The sequence below is a fragment of the Phlebotomus argentipes genome, unplaced genomic scaffold, assembly GCF_947086385.1.
Source record: "Phlebotomus argentipes unplaced genomic scaffold, Phlebotomus argentipes genome assembly contig_5, whole genome shotgun sequence".
NCBI lineage: Eukaryota > Metazoa > Arthropoda > Insecta > Diptera > Psychodidae > Phlebotomus > Phlebotomus argentipes.
The window spans coordinates 7,348,920-7,368,136 of record NW_026776165.1 but is presented as its reverse complement, the minus strand read 5'-3'; the positions used below and the strand labels follow the sequence as shown (position 1 = coordinate 7,368,136).

At 42.6% G+C, this 19,217-nt stretch overlaps 1 protein-coding gene across 2 annotated transcripts in view; it reads right to left on the bottom strand.

Moving 5' to 3' along the window:
• Positions 1–81: 81 nt before the first annotated feature.
• LOC132255552 (transcription factor AP-2-alpha) overlaps positions 82–19,217 on the bottom strand; it is a 43,139-nt gene continuing 24,003 nt past the window's right edge. Inside the window, exons 1-7 of one of the 2 annotated variants that reach the window (XM_059751634.1) lie at positions 7,975–8,019; positions 4,840–5,244; positions 2,942–3,149; positions 2,286–2,475; positions 1,951–2,215; positions 1,642–1,809; positions 82–1,327 (exon numbers count right to left, since the gene is read on the bottom strand). In XM_059751634.1, coding sequence (XP_059607617.1) covers positions 1,217–1,327; positions 1,642–1,809; positions 1,951–2,215; positions 2,286–2,475; positions 2,942–3,149; positions 4,840–5,244; positions 7,975–8,019 — 1,392 coding nt within the window. In that variant the 3' untranslated portion in view covers positions 82–1,216. Of the gene's footprint in view, positions 1,328–1,641; positions 1,810–1,950; positions 2,216–2,285; positions 2,476–2,941; positions 3,150–4,839; positions 5,245–7,974; positions 8,020–19,217 lie in introns of those variants that run through there. The other variant, XM_059751636.1, reaches the window with a different exon arrangement.

Below are 19,217 nucleotides of genomic sequence, written 5' to 3'. Positions count from 1 at the left end.
TTAAACACAAAAGAAGCCTCAATTTTTTTAACTTATTTTTCATGTAATGGCAATGAAAATTAGCTTTATTAACTCACAAAACTAGTCTCAAAAAAGTCAGTTCTCTATTCTTTCTTTATTTTTTTGTTTCTCAAGATATTGAATAATGCAAAATAACTTGAAGAAGAGTTGAAAGATAAGAAAGGATGTAGAGTATTTCACGCGATGATCACAAAAGTGATATGATGTCTTTACTTCTTCTTTAATAAGAACTTAAGAAAGCAAACTTCTTTATCAACTGTTTTTCTGATTGAACCTTCCTTCGAATTAAACTATGCACTATTTTTACGGTCTAGCGTTCGCATCTTTTATAAGGAGCAGAACTTGTCTCTAAAATCTGCCACTTTTCTCATCGCTATGTCATATCAATAATTACAATAATATTACAGAAATGGCAAGATATTTAATTTCATTCATTTCTCTCACATGTTGGCACTCATGTTATTCAATCATTTTCTCCTATTTTCTTCTTTTTTACTTAATAATTTCTCTCAACTGTTCATAATTTGTCACTCCTTCGGCATTTTTCTTCTATACGCAACTTTGTTCTCCTCTTAATTTTCCTTTATCAAGAGTCTTTAATTCAACATTTACAGTAATAATATATAATTTAAGTAAATTTCATCTCACTTTACAATACTTTATTCATTTTTCTTTTTTTTTGTATAATGAAAATCGATATGTTGACATCAATTAATTGTTGGTGTGCTTCTTCCTCCCCTTAAATGCATTTCTGTCTTCTTGATGATTCGCTCATCCACAAATGCGTTTCTCACGTCATCATTAAGAGTTCTCAATTCTTCTCTCTCTTTTTTTTATACACAAATACTATATATTATCACAAAATATTGTAAAAATGCAAATGATCCTTTGCACTACAATGACGATTCATCCTAATTAAGAATGCTTCTTTCATAAAATTTCTTTTAATTACACATTTAGAGTTGTTTTTTTTTTCTTTCATGGTGTGAAAAATCTTGGTAGAGTTTCTTTATAGGTTTCCTTTTTTTCTTGTCTAAAGTGTATATTTTTTACCATCTCGATAGAGTGAGCAGAGATTTACAATTAGAAATTGTTCTACTTAAATAAAGGAAGAGTGTGTGTCTTTGTGCATGTCTTGTCCGGTGATGTTGACGTATTTTTGTCTTTAGATTAGTGAGTATCGCAAAAAGTAACATCACTTCTTGTCATTCTCCATTTTGGGACCTTTGTCTATCGACGAGGAAACCATTCCGCCGTTCGTTGGGTACATTTTGTCCATGTACTTGAGGGATTCATTGAGGAAGTTCTGAAACAGGCAGTGAAAAAGATCATAATTCGAACGTCATACGACAATTCATAGGAATAGCATAAGACATTCTTATAGAGTTCGATGGACAGAAATTTATGGTCTGAAAGTCATTCACTTCAGTGTTTTGACCGCAATTAAAACTAATGATTATTATTATTATTGTGAAATAACGTCTTTAAAGCAATAGATTTTCCTTAAATTGTCCTCGGAATGTCCCATTAACTTCAAACGACAGTCCTTCGAATGCCATAAATGTACAATTTTTAATGATTAGAGTTGTCATTGCTCCAAAATCTCTGGTCGACACTTACTTGGATGGCTGTTAAGGCCGCCACAATGGCCGGTGAGCCGAACCCATGCGAGATGAGCGAGAAGTGCGTGAGATGTCTCTGAATGGATGGGTCCAGGATGTGCTGAGGTCTCGTGTTGCACAGTGGCGATCGGTCTTGATTCAGCAAATCCATCAGTTCTTTAGTCACCTGCAAAGTCGAAACCATTTATAAGATATGAACGAATAGTTGAATAGGTCAGTGAGATGATATTGTGTATTTAATGAACATTAATTTAATCCCATCATCTCGAGAATGTCTTTCGTGTATGACGTTGGTGGTTGAACTCACTTGCTTCGTGTTGAGGAGCAACTCTTTCCGTCGGTAGGATTCCTGGGGCTCCGTGTGCTGCCGCAGGAGGTACTCCGCCACCTGTCGCGCGGGAAATTCCGTCTCGCAGACGTAGCCAAAGTCCCTGGCCAGGTGGATGGCCTCGCCTTCCACCAGCGACGTGAGGAGGGTCACGTTGGCGGCTTTTCGTCTGCCCGCGGGCAAATTGAGGCCAATCTTCTCCAGCTTCTCCCGCAGCAATCGACCGCCATTCTTGCTCTTCGCCCTGCGCGTGAAACAGCGAGAAAAGTCATGCTTGGGTAAAAGTTTCGCAATTAAGAGGCGTGGGTGCTCACCTGCGAAGGACGCCGCCCAGGAGTGAGGCGTTGAGACATTCTGGCGGCGACAGGCGCCGCTGAACCTCGGCCACGGTGACTTTATACTTGGAAGTGCTCGACAGAAGACTCAGTCTTCCAGGTACGGAACAGAAAACATCACTGGGTGATCCGATGCCCATCGTGTTGGTCTCCTTGCCACTCTTCATGTCTGCGAAGATGCGAAGGATGTGAAATGTTAATAGGGAGAAGCAGGGCAGTTTCTGGCACGGTGTTTCCTTTCCACACTACTAAAGACTTTTGTAGGTCTTAATTGCCTAAATAAGCTTAGATAATTACAGAAATTTGCAGTTTTGAAGAATTTTTGCAAATGTGATTTATCCTTTAAATGTTTGGCGGCAATGCCCAATACTGCCCCGCTGTCCCCTAAATGCATATCTCGCTTTTATGAGTGGAATAATGCGTGAAATGCGAGCAGAATCACGCCCTTTTTGCATTTGAGAAATATGTTTGTCATGGGATGGAATAAATCTGCCCTCCGTCACTCGATTAGCAGTTGTTGTTGCATGCCCAACAATTCGACACCTCAGCGGGGTCGAATTTCAGTGTCAAATAATTAGCCCTCGATCCCTGCCGTGAAAGACTGTATCATGGGTGTGAGAAGAAGGTGAACTCACTCTTGAGCAGCGGCAAGTCTGACATGAAGCCGGCGTTCTCGTCAATTCCAGCGTTCTGGCCGTCATCCACGGCGCTCTGCAGCGCCTGGTGGAGCGCCAGGGGGTCGTGCTCGTGACCCAGGCGCGTTCCCGGGCCGCCGGAGCCGGTGAGGGCGCCGCTGTAGTCGCTTCGGCGGTCAGAGTAGGGAAAGCCATGCGACAGTTGCGTCTGGAAGGCAATCTGCACATTAAACTCACAGTAAAACATATTAGCTTATTTAGAATGTGCGCAAAAATTTATGTTTAGAAGATAATTTTGTCACTAAGATGTTTCAAATCTTGATTTCATAGAAAAAAGACTACAATTCTGCATTAGAAGAGAGACAGAATCTGACCTGTAATCATGCGAAACTTCATCTGCTGCTTAGCAGGAAGAATGAGTAGGAAAAATGTGTATTTTTGAGGCGAATAAGCAACCCTTGAAGGGCGAATCGGGGCGGGGAAATGCCGAAGAATTCGCATTCGAGAATGCCATAGAGCACCCAACCCTTGTGGAAATGCTCTGCAAGTTTAGGAGACTTCATCAGGGAATGCCGTTTATTCTTTGGGGAAGAGTTATGCAAAATTCCTCACTCGGAAGCGAGCTCTCCTTGGGAATTTCCGTAAGTTTATCTTGCGAGTTAGTGGTCGTCTTTTGTGCGCCTCAAGACGGGAAATTGATAAGATTCTCCCAATTCATCAAATACTTTCGACAGAGTTACAGCTTTTCGCTCTTCCCTCTTGAAGGGTTGTTCTGGGGAAATGGTTGCGTGGCGGATTTTTCAGGAAAGAATGCGTCTTTTATCGATCATCGCGACGCGTCATTGTTAATTAAATGGCCCAAATTGTGACTGTCACTAATGCAAATTTATTATCGACTGTGGCTAATCGATTGGCAATTTGGGATGAAATACACTCAGCATGAAAAATAGAGACGCACAAGAGAAAATAGTCCAGATTCTTGACCACAGCCATCGAGAGACAGAGACGCTGAAGTACCGTAATCGCGATGGTGTGATTTTCATTGTGGGTCCATTGAAGTTTTTGGGCGCTGCGCGGAGCAGTCGCGGAGGAAATATGAAAGAAAATAACCACATCACTCCGAAATGTCGCTCTTTTTTCACTCTCAGCCTCGGCCATTCGAAAGGAGCGAAGCCATAAAACTATTATAATTATTCATTTGGAGTGTCCGACTGCGCGATGCGTAGCGTCCAAGACGTCTTATCTTGCGCTTGACATCGCGCGCAAAGAAATCCGAGGCACACAGTGCTACAAAGTAGGATTCTGAGTCATTAAAATTTGCTCTCAATCGACGTCCAATCTCTAATCGTCTTTGGCCTTTCAGCCTCACGCCGCGGACGATTTATTCGCCGCGTGGGAGACACAAAGTGATGTCAATTCAATTTCAATGGCATCACATTTATTGATTCGCGCACAACTCAATTATTTGGTCCGGACAATTTGTCACTGCTTCACGTGTGGTGACCAACAAAGTCCACTTTTGTGGCAACAAATCAATCTTTTGCCCGACTTTTGGCATCGGAAAAAAACCTTGTGCTGACTTTCATATGAATCGCGTTCTGTGAAGAAGACTTCCGATCGATGAAATGCTTTTAGGTTCGCTGTAAAAACCAATATCGCGAAGTTCGTTCTGAAGATTCCCGAATTTTTGATTATTCTTCTAAGTAAGCATATTAGCCAGATAAGTATTAGATTATATTTACTGTTTCGGACATTAAAACAAGACCACCTCAGTGAAAATCTTACAAACGGTGCATTTATACTTCAGATCTGCTCAAGACGAATCTCAAGGACTTCTCAATTCTCTTTAACTTAGAATATTCAAATCTTTTGCCACCATTTCTGGGATTGGGACTCACCACGTGACCCTGCAGGTCCGACTCGCGGTGCGTCCGGTGGATGCCGAGCTGCTCCTGCGACGGCCGCAGACCGGCCAGCTGGTTGTAGTGGTGCAGAGGCGCGTGGTGCAGCGAGGACAGCGGCTGGCCGTACGGGTCGGCGCTCAGGTACTCCAGCGGCCCGTGGTTCTGCTGCTGCGGCGGGCTCTGGGCCGCGTGGTGGAAGGGCGGCGGGAAGTAGGGCGGCTGGAAGTCGGACTGCAGCGTCTGATGCGTGTGCATGGCCGGCGTGGGGCCGTGCGAGCCGCCGTGGCCACTCGCGTGCCCGCCGCCCGGGCCCGTCGAGCGGCCCGAGTGGCCCGTGTGACCCGTGTAGGCGGGACTGGCGCTCGACAGGCCGATGCCACTGTGACTCGTCAATCGCTCCTGCAAGAAAGGAATTCACAATGTCACTAAAGTAAATCATGGTAAAAGAGGATTTTCAGGCGGTCTTCCAGGCTGAATAAGATGTCTTGCGAATGCTTTTTCTTAAGTAACAAAATTACTTGATATCTTGTGCGTGAATTAAAAATATTTCCGCAGTTAAAACAGCAGACTAATTGAATTGAAGTTGCCTAAAATCGTAAATATACGATTTTATGCCATTCTTGATCAAAACAAAATATTTTTTGTAGAATATTCATTAGCTCTGAAATGTGTGAAACTCTAGGTCAGAAATCCTTGTAGCTCAATTTTTTTGTAGTATTTGCTTGTGTCTTGTCACGGCGGAAAAACTTCATGACGCTCGTAAATTTCTTCTCATCTAATTAACGACAAGATTCACTCAGTTTTCCCAGTGATTTCAATCCGATAAGATGGACGGACGGAGGTTTGGGCGGAATAGTGAGGAAATTGATTTGGAATCAAGGTGGAAAGTTTGGAAGCATCGTCGATATCATGTCACGATTATGGCGTTCTTAGGCTTCTCCGTGTCCTTCTGCATGAAGGCGAGTTGGAGTGTTGCTCTCGTCGCGATGACGAGAGTGAGAAATGTGACGCTGGAAAGTGGTGTCGTTGTGCAAGTGCAAGACTTTGATTGGGATTCTAGGGAGCAGAGCCTGACCTTGAGCGCCGTCTTCTGGGGCTACATCCTAAGCCAGTACGTCGGTGGACGACTGGCTGCCAAGATAGGAGGACATATTGTAGGCTTCCTACGCCTGCGAGTGCTTTCTGTACAGTTAACTCTTCGCAGGTCTTTGGATGTGCCATTGGAGGAAACGCTCTCATGTATCTACTCACTCTACTAACATCGCAGCTTGGAATCTACTTTTGCATTGCCATAAGAGTAATTATGGGGTTTCTTGAGGTGTGTGTAGTTTTTCACAGGGTCCAAGAGGGAGATAATATAAAAATAGAATTGCAATTTCAATTCGAAGCACTTCATGTGGGATAACTTCCTTAAACATGACAAAATTTGGTCAAGAATTAGCCAAAACAGAAGAATTTTAATATTAGAAATATTGCACAGTTTTCGCTATATTGTCTTCCCCTTGAACCAATGATTTTATTGCATATTTTAATGCCGTGAATCTTCAACAGGTGTCTTTTCCTAGTATTCAGGATGTTTATTATCATTGGGCGCCTGTCTATGAATCGACTACAATTGTAGGATTTGCTCAAAGTGGCTCTGAATTCGGGACTTTAATAGGATTCCTCTTATCAGACCTTCTCACGCAATATTTCTCATGGCAGAGCGTGTTTTGGCTCTTTGGTTAGTCAAACTATGAATGCAATTTGTGCTGATGCTAAGGAAGAATTCGTTTCTTTCCTAGGATCCTTGGGTTGTGTGTGGTTTGCTATTTGGATGATCTTCATCAAGAGAAGTCCAGCAAGTGATCCTTACATTTCGGCCAAAGAAAGAGCCTACATTGAGCATAATCGCGAGAGAGTGGATCGATCTTCTAGACCACCGTGGAAGAGTATATTAACTTCTAAGGCTGTTTTTGCAGTCCTGATTGTTATGATCTGTGAAATGTGGTGCACTTGCTTCTTTATGATTGCAATGCCACTCTTTCTCACGGACATTCTTGGCTGTGATTTGAGTGAAACTGGCCAAATTGCGGCCACTTCTTATCTGTTGTGCATGATTTTGTGTCCAATTGTTGGCTTATTGAGTGACAATTTGAGATCCAAAAAAATTATGTCAACACAGAACGTGAGAAAATTATCAGTGGCAATAGGATTTCTTATATCTTCACTCTTTCTCATCGCTGCAGTTTATGCGACAAATGTGCAGATTTCCGCCACTTGCCTCATCATCTCAGCCGCAATTGTGATATTCGCAAGAACTACTTGGGCGTAAGTTGACATAAATTCATACGAAAATCTCTTTATTGTGACATGTGAAATTTTTCAGGGCGAATCTCATTGATTTCGCTCCAAATTATGCAACAACTGTGATGGGAATTGCCAATACACTGTCAGCAATCTCGGGAATTGCGCTTCCAATTGTGCATGGGTTTATTGTGCGCGAAGGAAACAGGGATGATTGGAAGATTTTCATCTTCATCACAGGCGGAATTTGTGTGTTCGGAACTCTGATTTTCGCACTCTTTGGCCAAGGCGAGATTCAATATTGGGCTAGGAAGGATGAATCGACTGATAACAGTGCTGATGGACTTAAAATTGAAGGTAGAGATGTGTTTTTGTAGTTGTGATTGGAATAAATGCTCGCACGAAGTAAATGTGGAATATTTCTCAAATTTCCGAAGAAGTGTCCTGAAATTTGCGCTGCAAATTGGGCGATCGACAGTGGTGCATTCCAAAGTGTCTCTGGATGTGTGCGATGGCTTCTTGAATTTGTCTCGGGACGGAAGACATGGAGGATGGCAGGAGAATGCAGAAAAAAGGGGAGGAAAGAGACTTCTTTGGCGATAACTGCAAATTATTATTTCCTCGATGCTTCCACCACATTTTAATATGAAGACACAAACACAGCGAGAGACGCGCAATCAAGTGAGTGATTGGCGAATCTGGGAAATTATGTAAATTGCACACCGTGTGATTGATAAAAGGTTGGAAAAAAGATTGTGCACAGAGTGAGCGAGTGAGAGAGAGACTTGTTTGCGTGCGGTGACTTTTCCATTTGCACAAGGATATTGAGAAAAGGAGGCTGACCTGCACCTCGATCACTGAAGACATATCCACGTACGCCAGGGCCATTGTCTAATTACTCCACTTTTAGCACTTCTTTTGCCACCTTCAAGCACGCCCTCTAGCCTCATCGAGCGATGTCTCAATCGCCACTCCAAATCAATTCACATCGACATGTTCACCATGTTCAACAGTGCCACAAGAGATCTTCTTCGCGCTGTCTTGGCGGAATGAAATCCGTTAAAGAGCACCAACGATGAAGAGATAGTAAAGTATCAAATGTGTGTGACACTGAGAGACATTTAATTGAACACTTTGCACGCTGAATAATTTATCTTAATGCTCCCGCGAGATGCTGTTTTCCCATCTGGCTGGACTTCAGCAGAGCACAGGAAATTGCCACAACATTTCAATACAAGACCGCGCGATCAAATTGCCCCAGTCAATATCCCAAACGCATTAGCGCGATGGCAAAGCGAGAGCCAAAACCTGGGGGATCTCTTCGCGGCAAGTACTCAGAGTCAACTAAAAGGCAGTAGCACTTTTTGGGCAGCGCGCAACCAATCCATCGTGCTGTCGACATTTGACGGATTCAGCACTGTGTGCGAGTGCGACAGGCCCCTTGAGCATCCAAGACGACATTGCCCACGGAGGGAGCGAAACTGCCACCGATTTCTGCGTACACTCGTCAATTGGGCGCCCCCCAGCTCGGCTCAGGCTCTTGGGCGACAAATCAACTCACGAGGCGGTGGCCAAAGGGCTGGCAACTGGCCACAATTGAGCACAGATTGATTGATTGCCTTGAGAATGTTTGCATCTATTCAATATTACGAATCTCGTCTCGCAATCCTTAAACAGGAAAACTTTCCAGTGCAATTTAACATTAAGATTCAAAGTTCTTAAATTTTCTTGACGTATTTCTTAATAAAGATAATTAGGAACTTTCACGATGTTTTTCATATTTATCTACTATATTTTGTACGCATTTTTGCACTTTACCACCCCTTAAAAGCCGATCAATTTTGTGAAATTCATAGAGAGCAAATGCTGAAAAAGCCACTCTATGGCGTTCATATAAACTGTAGTGGCACTGCTTGGTATGCGATTGAGAATTTCCGGTTATTAACGGATGTTTACAATGTTGTACATAAATTATATGAAAGTAACATTGACAAGTCTAGACAAATTAATAAGTTTCACACTCAATATTCGCCCGCTTTGCCAAGACAGAGTTGATAGAGAGGGAGAGAGCGATGGATTTTTCCCACCACGGCGGTGGCTTGGGGAGCATTCTTTATCGCAGCATCCTTCCGATGGCCATAATTCTGTGTCAGGAGTTCAATTGACAGTGATTCTTGGCGATGTATTCATCGCGTGAGACGGAAGCGCGATAAGGCCGTCGAAAGAGGCTCTAAGCATCCTTTATGACGCAATACAGGATGAAGAAATATGGCAGTTTGCCTCCTCAATCGCAACAAAGAGGTGGAGTTTTTCACCCCTTCGCGCGAGGAAGAATTTTTCAACCCTTCTGCAACTGATTTCAGCAACTATTCCAACCCTCCGTGCGATTCTTTTGATCTCTACTCACACTCGACGGGCCGCCGTGGAATATTTTCTGCGATTCTGGGACATTTTCAGCATGCTCTGCATTGCTCAATGTGAGAAAATGTGAATTTATATATACACAATTTTTCTGATATGCGAGAGAAATGAAAATATGTGTGTCTCTCATTCCGAATGACGCATTGTCGAAGGCAATCGACGACTGTGAACCAAAAATCTGGCCTCGGGGCAAAAACCCAGAGAGAAGACGGGCAAATAAAATTAGGAAATGAATTTCAATCACTCGCTTTCAGTTTCTTCCCCAAAAATTCACGACACACACGCTTATTGGGTGCTGCAAATTCGAGGGATTCGTTCATGTGTGAATGGCTTGCATTGCCAGCTGGTGGAAATACACACACACACACAAGGAGAGATGCAATTAGCAAAATGGCATCTGCAAAAAAGCCCGTAGATTTTTTTCAACACCCTAATTGCTATAAAAAAATATTAACTCACACGCTTGAAACTTTCACTGCATGAAAAATTTTGATTGGATGTTTCATTGAAGATTTTTTCTTTCACGCTAAATCTCAGCACTTTTTGTTTGCAAGTGGATTGATATCCTCATTTGCAGAGCTTAAATTGATCTAATTCGACACTTTAAAGTGTATATTGTCAATGTGAGAATGGAAAAGCAATTTGGCCCAAGCAAATTGAAGGTTGCACAAATATCTTAAAGTGAAACTTCATTATCTGTCTTTGCATGTCACTTTTGTAGGTGCGCAAATGATTTTTGGGAAAGTAATTAGGAAGTGTATAATTTGTGGTATTTGTGAAAACGATTTCTCGCAACTTCCCATTATAAAAACACAATGGGATTTTGTGGAAATCCTAGAGGAATTTTCACTGTATATTCATCACTTGGTAATGCTTTAAGAATTGTAAAAGGATTCAAGACAAAGGAACATTGCTGGGAAATCATGGGAAACATCGTGTTTTTCCTACTGTTTTTTTCCACATCCCGTTTAAGCGAACAAATCATCTCATAATTGATCTAACTATGCTAATCAAGTGATTTTTCGACATTAAAAAGCCGATCTTAGATACAAATCTTAAGCCTCACAGTATTCTATCGCACACAAGAGATCTCTAACCGTTGCCCAACTCTGTCTTTTTCATCCAACAAAGTGCGCCCAGTGGAAAAACGGGCCGGAAAAAAATGCCGAATTAAATGATTGACATGTTAATTTCGAAATGCAACACATTTCACAGGCTATTTAATACACCGAAATTGGCTGTTTTTTACCTTCTAATCAACTCTGTGCGATGTGTGAGAGAAAAAATGTGTCTCTCAATTCTTCTTGATGTATTCTCTGATCACCTCTTAAACTGGTGCGATTTGTCTATCGCGTGAAAAGAGTGACCATAAAGTATCGTGAAGTTTTGTGTACACAGATTGAACTGCATTCTGGGCGCATTTGATCGAAAAGCACAAGCGCAATGCGCAGACGGGTTACACCCAACTGAACAATGCTAACTGCCTTGAAAGTATCTTTCGCCTTGGTGATCTCCGGCTTTTCTCAACCTGTCTCACGCTCTTTGCCCAACACCGGAATTCGCCACATGAAATTGTGTGTCAAATGGAAGTTCGCAAGAGACTTGATGACACTTTAGAGACGTTCTGAGACCCAAAATCAATCGAATTTTATGCAAATTCTCTGTTTCCCACCCTTTGGCTGCACGGCAATCAAATGGTAAATATGCACAAGGGGAAGATATTATGGCCAGAAGTGGTGTTATGGAAGTTTCTGTCTATTTTACGGATAATAACCAACAATTTTGAGCTTTTCAAACTTAGTAACATCAATTTGATACCTTCTTATTGTGGATTCCCTGAAGATTCTTAATACTCTTCAAATCATTCTCAGAACAACACAAAATCATTTGGCAAGTGGTGTACAGATTTGAGGAATATTTGTCTCTCCCTTGACTAAATAACACGTGGTGGAAAATTGCGCTTAGGATGGCACAGTCTTTGGCCATAGAAGACATCATCAGTGTGTTGGGTCATTAGCCTCGAAATAGTGACTCTTTTTTCTCTCCTTTTGAACTTCTTGGGTGTATAATTATGTTAACATATTAGTTATTTTTCTTGGGCTTTTTGCCCTCGACAGCCAAGCGGAGTGTGTGTGTGTCTTCCTTAATATATTCACTTGACGGTGGGACAGGTTGATCTTCATCATCAGATGAGCACCCAGAGCCTCACAAAGGCCACGAGTGGATTGGAGATTTCAATCATTTCAACTTCTATTCAAACTATGATTTGCAATTCCGACAGACCAAAGTCGCCCTCCCCCCGCGGCCTCACCCACCGAACGCACAGACTCAAATACTCTCTTGGCCCCGGCTTTGTTGGGTTACAAATTGGGCGCGCTTTTTTGCCTCCCGCGCGCGATCTTCTTTCTCCGCGCGCACTTCAATGATGAATTTCCCTCCAAAATAGCAATTTCACCTCCTTCAGCACCTTTTCTATTCTTGTGGCGATCTCATCGTCTTTGTGTTATCGCAACAGTCGATAAATGTTCATTTTGAATACCATCATCGACACACACCAATCATGGTCATTCTTTGCCACTCTGTGGCTTCACACACAATTCTCGCTGCGAGATGATCTTTTTGGTCTCTTTCTCAGCGTACTTGCTAAAATTTTTCGATTAAAAGTCTCTGCTTCCCTCCCATTCTTTCGGTGGTTATACAAATTTTTGGCATGTTCAAGAGAAATTTCTGTCAAGAGGCGATAAACTAGTGGAATCTGATGAAGATCAGATGAAATGTCCAATTTGTTCTGCATCACTTTCTACAAGATAAGACGAAGCGTGAGACTTGTCCAATAAGCCTTTGTACATTCCTATGATTTTGATTCTCTTTTCCTTGTTGTTTGAATTTAAATACACATTTTCCATGGAAATTATTCCCCCTTTTCCACGGCAATTGCGCATCAGAATTTTGCAGTGTCATATTGCCAAATTCTCAAGGGTTAACTTCTGTGTGATGCGAAAGGAGTTGACCTACATCGAGATCACTTTGCTGAGACCTTTTTGCTGTCTTGGCCAAAATGTATGCGAATAAATTGACAAGACGCGAATCTGGTGCTCGAAACGTCTTTCACCCTCTTTCTTATCGTCTCTATCAGATCGGAATGCCGCGCGAATGAAGTCATGACTGGCTAACAAGTGTTTCCGGTCTTTTTTTCCACCGCCAATCTGAGCATCGACAAGTGAAACAGTTCTCTCACGACACGTGGGAGGTGTGGTAAATCAATTATTGCTCTTCGTGGCAGTTCTGGTGATATCGACAGAATGCATCGAAAGGTACAAGCGAGAAGACATTGATATGAAGAAGCAATTATGCGCTGAAGAAATCTCAGCAGACACGCTCGACTTGACGCTGGATGGATTCATACGGTGAGACATGTGCTGAGGGATTAACAAGATAAACAATGGAGGGAAAAAGAGAGAAGCAAAGAATTCCCTTTTGCGTGAATGTTGGCGAGATGATGAGTGACTTGGAGATTTTGCGTTTATCATTTGAATAAATTGGGATTATTTGATATTGACACGTGAAAAAAAGTGACGAAGAGAAATGATGCTGAAGAAAGCCAATTAGTCAAAATATTCTTTTGCAATACAACCGTTTTTGCCTTCTCTCTTTTCGACTCTCTTTTTATATTGAGTCATGGATTTTGAAGGATTTTCCGGATTCTTTGAGAAAAACGTGTGATTTGAGTGAGAAAGAGAGAGAAAATGCTCGATCTCTTGACACACTTCTGCGGATGAGAGCATGTTTTGCGAGATTGAAGGGACGTAACCAATAGAGGATGCTTCCATCATGAAATATCTAATTTAAATAGCTCTGCACCGCAACTTCGGACATGCACGCTCAGCTCAATTACAAATGGAATACTTCTTCGCGATATTGCCTTCATAATTGGTCTCTCTGGCAGACTGTACAGTCAATTAAATATCAGACTCATTAATGCTCCTGACTTTCCTATTTGCACATGATCTCAGGTGGTTTTCAGTGTGACTCGCCCAAATCATAATTTATCCGCAACTCCACTCGCTCAGCATTGAGACATTCACATGGGCAAGAGATGTATTGTCCGCCTGAGGACAGAGAGTGTTAGGCTAATTCAATAAAAGTCCCTCCTTAATTAGTGTGTTAGCATTTTGGCACTGCTGAACCCCTGGCCGCGACTATTCCTCCATCGATGCTGTGCAGAATGATGTCTTTTTGTCGCACGAACGCCGCGCGCTGTAACGGAACTTTAATACTCCGCGGAGAGACTGCCCGGAGGCCAAGAGCCACCATATGTAGAGTCTCTCGTGAGACTGGAAGTGCTGGAGATTCTGCGCCGCCGGGAGTCATTCATGCCATGGGAGACGCGCGTGAACTGGCCAGCCAACTTGTCGCGTATTTCGAGTGGGCTCGCGGGGCGCAGCAAAGGGAAGAAATTGATGGATTAATGCAAATATACTGAAGCAGTGCGCAGACAAAGAATTCAACCGGCAGAATCAATTGTACAATTTGTGGACAAGTTTTTCTCCGATTCAGAATTTATGCCCACCATTTAACCACCTTTTTCGTCAAACTGCAGAACTCGTGTGCATTTTGCCTTGGCATGCGCACAGTGAGGAGCTAAACTGTGACTCGCGAGAGCTGCACAATTGCAGCATATCTAATACTTAATGAAATCCATTAGAAAGGATGCAACATTAGAGATATCGTCTTATAAAATACTAATGAAAGGGATTCTTGTTATAATTTGATACGAGATGATGTTTCCTAACATGATATAAACAAGATTTACCAACAAACGAAGTGGATTTTAAAAAATATTAATTCTAACTCTAAAAAATAACCTCGACAGCATAAGATTTATTTTTCGATAGTGTTTTTGATGCTGAAAGCACAATTTGCTCCCCACTGTATATCAATTTCTTATATGGCTGAATAACCCTTCTTATATTTCACCACAATTTCTCTCTTTCCGCGCGCCGAGTAAGTCAGTGGCAAACCGTGAATTTGATTACAGGCTGCAAAGGAAGACTCCCAGCCAGTGCAGACCCATTAAAAGTTTGCCTCTTAATTGGGCGCATCTCTGTCTTCGACTCATACAGCAAATCGATTTAATTGTCCTCTCCATCGACTACGTGACGCGGACGCAGTCATTTTCGCTAAAATATCTCCGATGTTCTTCTCCACCTCTCAACATGGGCGCGCAGAATCAATTAAATTCCCCGCGGTTTTACATCACCGGCCAAGATTGGAACTCACATTGTCATCCTCGGACGATTGGGAATGGGCTGTGTTGTCCAGCATCTCGATTTCTGCGAACGCCCGGTCGTCAGGCGGTGTCTTCAGGCCGCCGGAATTGTTGTTATCGTCACCGTCCAGCTTGTCTAGGCTGTTGGACTTGAGGATCTCCATGTTGTGCTTCAGGAGGTGATTGAGGGAGCTCGGTCGCAGATCCGATATGGACACCGTGTCCTCCAGATCGTCATTGTTGTTATTGTGGTGCTTGAAGAAGCCCAGCGTGGACTTGAGGCCCAACTTCAGGGCATCCTCGAGGCTGTTCGCGGACATTGTGGCACTTTTGGCAGAGAAATCGGGATTCAATCGCCGTCTCTTGTTCGATGGCACTTCCATGTGAGGTAGTTCATTCATCAATCACATCAATCATGCGCTCCCGCACCCTTTCGCTCAGGCACGTCCAGCTAGGCTTCCGCCATTCATCATGCCTTATCGCACCGCCACGCGAAAGAGAGTCACATTTCTTGGGCACAGACACTGGCGAGAAAAGGGCGCCTTTAACAATAAAATGTCCAACTGGGAGAGCACCGAAATATCGCTATAGGTGAGCCTCGAACGCGGTGTTTCCGATGCGTACGTTTTGAGTATCACATGTACACTGGCGGAGTCCCCACTAAATGGCCCCGAGCCAAATAGAATTTATCTCACAATACTCACAAGATCAGCGAGGCTGGCCTCAGGGCTGCACTCAGGAGGCGTCCGCATCGCGCAGATCAATAGCACACTGTCGCGATTCCCTGCATCAGGACGAGTTGGCGGGCAGAAGACGTGGTCAGCATTGATTTTCCGCATTCGATGGCATCGCTGCGACCCTGTCGCCACATTTACAGACGTACGAGCAAACGGCGAGTAATTCTGCGGTTTATTATTGTTGTAAAAGACCTGCTGCTCTCGCGGCGAGTTATGTCTGTATGCACATAGTTGTTTCACATATATTGAATGATTCTTATCTGGCCAGTGCCACTCTTTCTCCTCCTCGTGGGCTCTCTTTCTCGCAACGGCGCGACACTCTATTTTCTCAATGAAGTGTCCAAACGAGATGGTGATCGCGCGCGCTCAGGTTCGTCGCTTTACATCGCATGGATGTCTTTCGTTCCAATTTCACATCAATTGCACTTTTCATATAATATGGCTGGCGATAATTTATCGATTCACTCATTGTGGAGCGCATTTCAAAAGGTATGAAATGAATTCCACGCCATTTCTCTTGTAATGCGACAGAAAAATATCCCCAGAGTGAGCGAGAGAGAGAATATCTGCACTGCATCCCGAGCATAAATCATAATTAAGGCAAGAGTCACAGGTCTGACACAAGGGAATGATTAATAATGTGACACACAAATCACTTATCATTCTGCCTATGGACTTGTGCGTGGCAACATGCAAAATGTGAATGTCTTCAATTGATGAGCCCCTTCTTAATTGGTCACTTTTATTGGTGGCTTCGCATTTCATTTAACAACATTTTGTCGACTTTCGTGTCGCACAAATTTCAAATCATGCTGGGTTGAATTCTTGTGACAATTTCTTCTATCGCGCCACAATTCAAATTACAGCAAAAGACATCAAACTAATTTTTATGGGAGTTTTTCGAGTGATGCGAGTGCGTCAATTAAATCAGAGGAATGCGAGATTAGTGACTTTTGCCCATTAAAACATGCTGCTTTAATGATGTCGATGAAAGTTTTAGTATTTAGCAATATCAAAGCAGCCCTTCGAATACGATTCATTTAATTTTATAATCTTCTCTATTACTGCCACTTCTTTTTACCCAGAGATCTTCAGAAGCACTGCGCAGGGAACAGCTATATGTATTTGGAGAGAACTGTGTTCTTTTCATCTGCATGGGTTATTGTTAAGAAGGAAATTTACCCTTAAGAGATTAAGTAAGCAAACAGAACGCAATTGTACCATCTCAGGGCCACCTCTTGCGAAGCCCCGCCCACTGAGAAACCCCGCCTCGAGAGTACGTTATTGAACATATCGCTCGTTGAGAGCAAAGTGAGTTGTAATCCATGCATCAGCACTCCATCAATCGACTGTAAATCGCTTTGCCCTACCTCGACTCTTGTTCCCAATAAATCCTCCGCCATGTGTACATTGGTAGCCGGGTAGATAAAAAAGACACTGGCGATTGAAATAAATGATGGTGTGCCTCGTAATGATTTCGGTGTGTGTTTTAGGAAGGAATGATCTGAATTGCAGAGTTGTTAGTTTGGTCGAGTGTCGTTTTTTTCGTCCCAATAGTGCCGCGCAGAACTACTTTCTCTCTGCACGTTGCCTGAGCTCGTTTCACGTGCGCGCGCGCGCGCGGAGGGAAGTGCATTTGCCTATGCAAGCTGAGAAAGCTTCCAAAGATTAGCATAATTGCTTTGTAATTGACTGCATAGCGCAGGAGGTGTGCTAATGAGTCAAATTATTCAATATGCGCACAACAGTGGCCAGCAACTTGTCTTCTCTCATATGCAGAATGAATTGTGTGTGAATTGTCTCATTAATGTCACCCGCAAGATATTCACTTGCTAGAGTCAATGTCTGATATTATTCACAATTGCCATCTGCATTGCCAATGATTCAACTTCGCATAGGATGAAATATGCTCACCAGCGATGTTCGCCAATAGAATCCGGTTCACTTCTTGATTCTCATCTCAATCTCGCTGTGTGAGTTTTGTCTATCTTAAATCATTATAAATTTCCTTTATCACCACTCTTTGTGTGCTCGTAAGTTTTGATCCACAAAACTTCCTATATATACAAATATTTGTCAACTCTGCTTCAGTTTCTCACTGGAGATTCTCTAATCCGATTACGCGCGGAGAAGAAGGCGCTGCGGTGGCGCTTTTTTGTGCGCGCGCGCCACAAAATGCGATGGGAAAGAAAAACTCTCTCACATGCGGAGAATTTTTCTGGGCTTCTCTTATTTCAGTGAGTTTCTGGATTGGTGGACAAAAAGAAGCCGAGAGAAAATGCGCGCACGCGAAAATTATTGCTGTCGCGCTGGCTCAGGGAATTTCAATACATATAATATGTGGTGGAGAGATGTTTGGGAATCCGCTGTCTAAGAAAGCTAAGTCCAAAGCTCTCACACACGAAACTTTCGTCTCACTCGCGCGCACGAGAGTGGCGCGACTCTTGCACAGCCCAAAAGATGGGACATTGACCTGAATCTGGATGGTGAGATCTCTTCTGTTTATAATAAATTTTTATCATTTGACAATCAAGTTTTATGCTGTTCGCGTCCGCTGGCAATTTGGCCCGGGATCGCTTCGCGCTGGCCCACCGACAATCACACTTGTTCTCCCCACGAAGGGCCGATTCGGATCGATGGAATATTTTCCTCATGACCACGATTTGTCCACTGATGTAATCTCCCCAGTGCGGCCAAATGCGCGAGCTGCGAAGCAAAGGAGAAGAGAGAAATTCTCCGCAGCGCAAGAGTATTTCTTCCACAATATCATTGAAGTTGATACTCGCGTTTTTTTCACCCGTCGCACGATAAATCTGACAAATAATCCATCGTAAAAATTCTCTTCTAGATTCCAAACGTTTCCCGCCATCGCCTGTTTTTTTTCTTCTTGCCATCGAGCGCGATTAGGCCTTGTGATAAGATAATTAAGTGCATTTCTCCTCTTGGCAACACACCTGTAAAGTCGCAATTAACCGCCGATACGCGCATTGGCGGCAAATGTGACAAATTTACATGATCTCAAGCTCAGGTGTTCGATAGCACATGAGCATGAAAGCGACAATAAATGGCCTCTTAAGAGCCCCCAACCAATTAAGCTATTAATGCTCATACAGACATTCCATCATCAAAATTGCCACAAATGTGTATCAATCTCTTTTACGACTGCCTAATCTCCAAAATATATCCATTGAATTTCCTCACAAGATCACCATAAATCTTTTGGCACGCCAAGGAGGAAAAAATTCGCAGAAACAGACACGCGAGGAAAATGTTAAATCAGGACAAGTTTGTGATGTGTTAATTTCCAGTAAAAATCTTTTCTTCAAATGAAATTCACAAATGTTGTCTCGTGTTTCATAAATGTCAAAAAATTTTGCAAATATTTTAGAAATATTTTGCAAATGAAATTGCGTAGAAAACAAAATCTCTAAAATTTAATATAATCTAAAAATTTCTTCGCTTTGGAATGTCCTGAATTTTTACATCTTATTTAATCACTGTTTATTGATCGATTGAAAATCTTGAAGAACTTCAAAGATTTTTGGTAACAAAGTTAACATTTTATAAAGCGCCAAATGTTCTTTTTCTTGTATTTTCCATATTAGTACTGATTTTAACTATAAAAATCTATAGCAAATATTAAAAATTATTTATTAAAA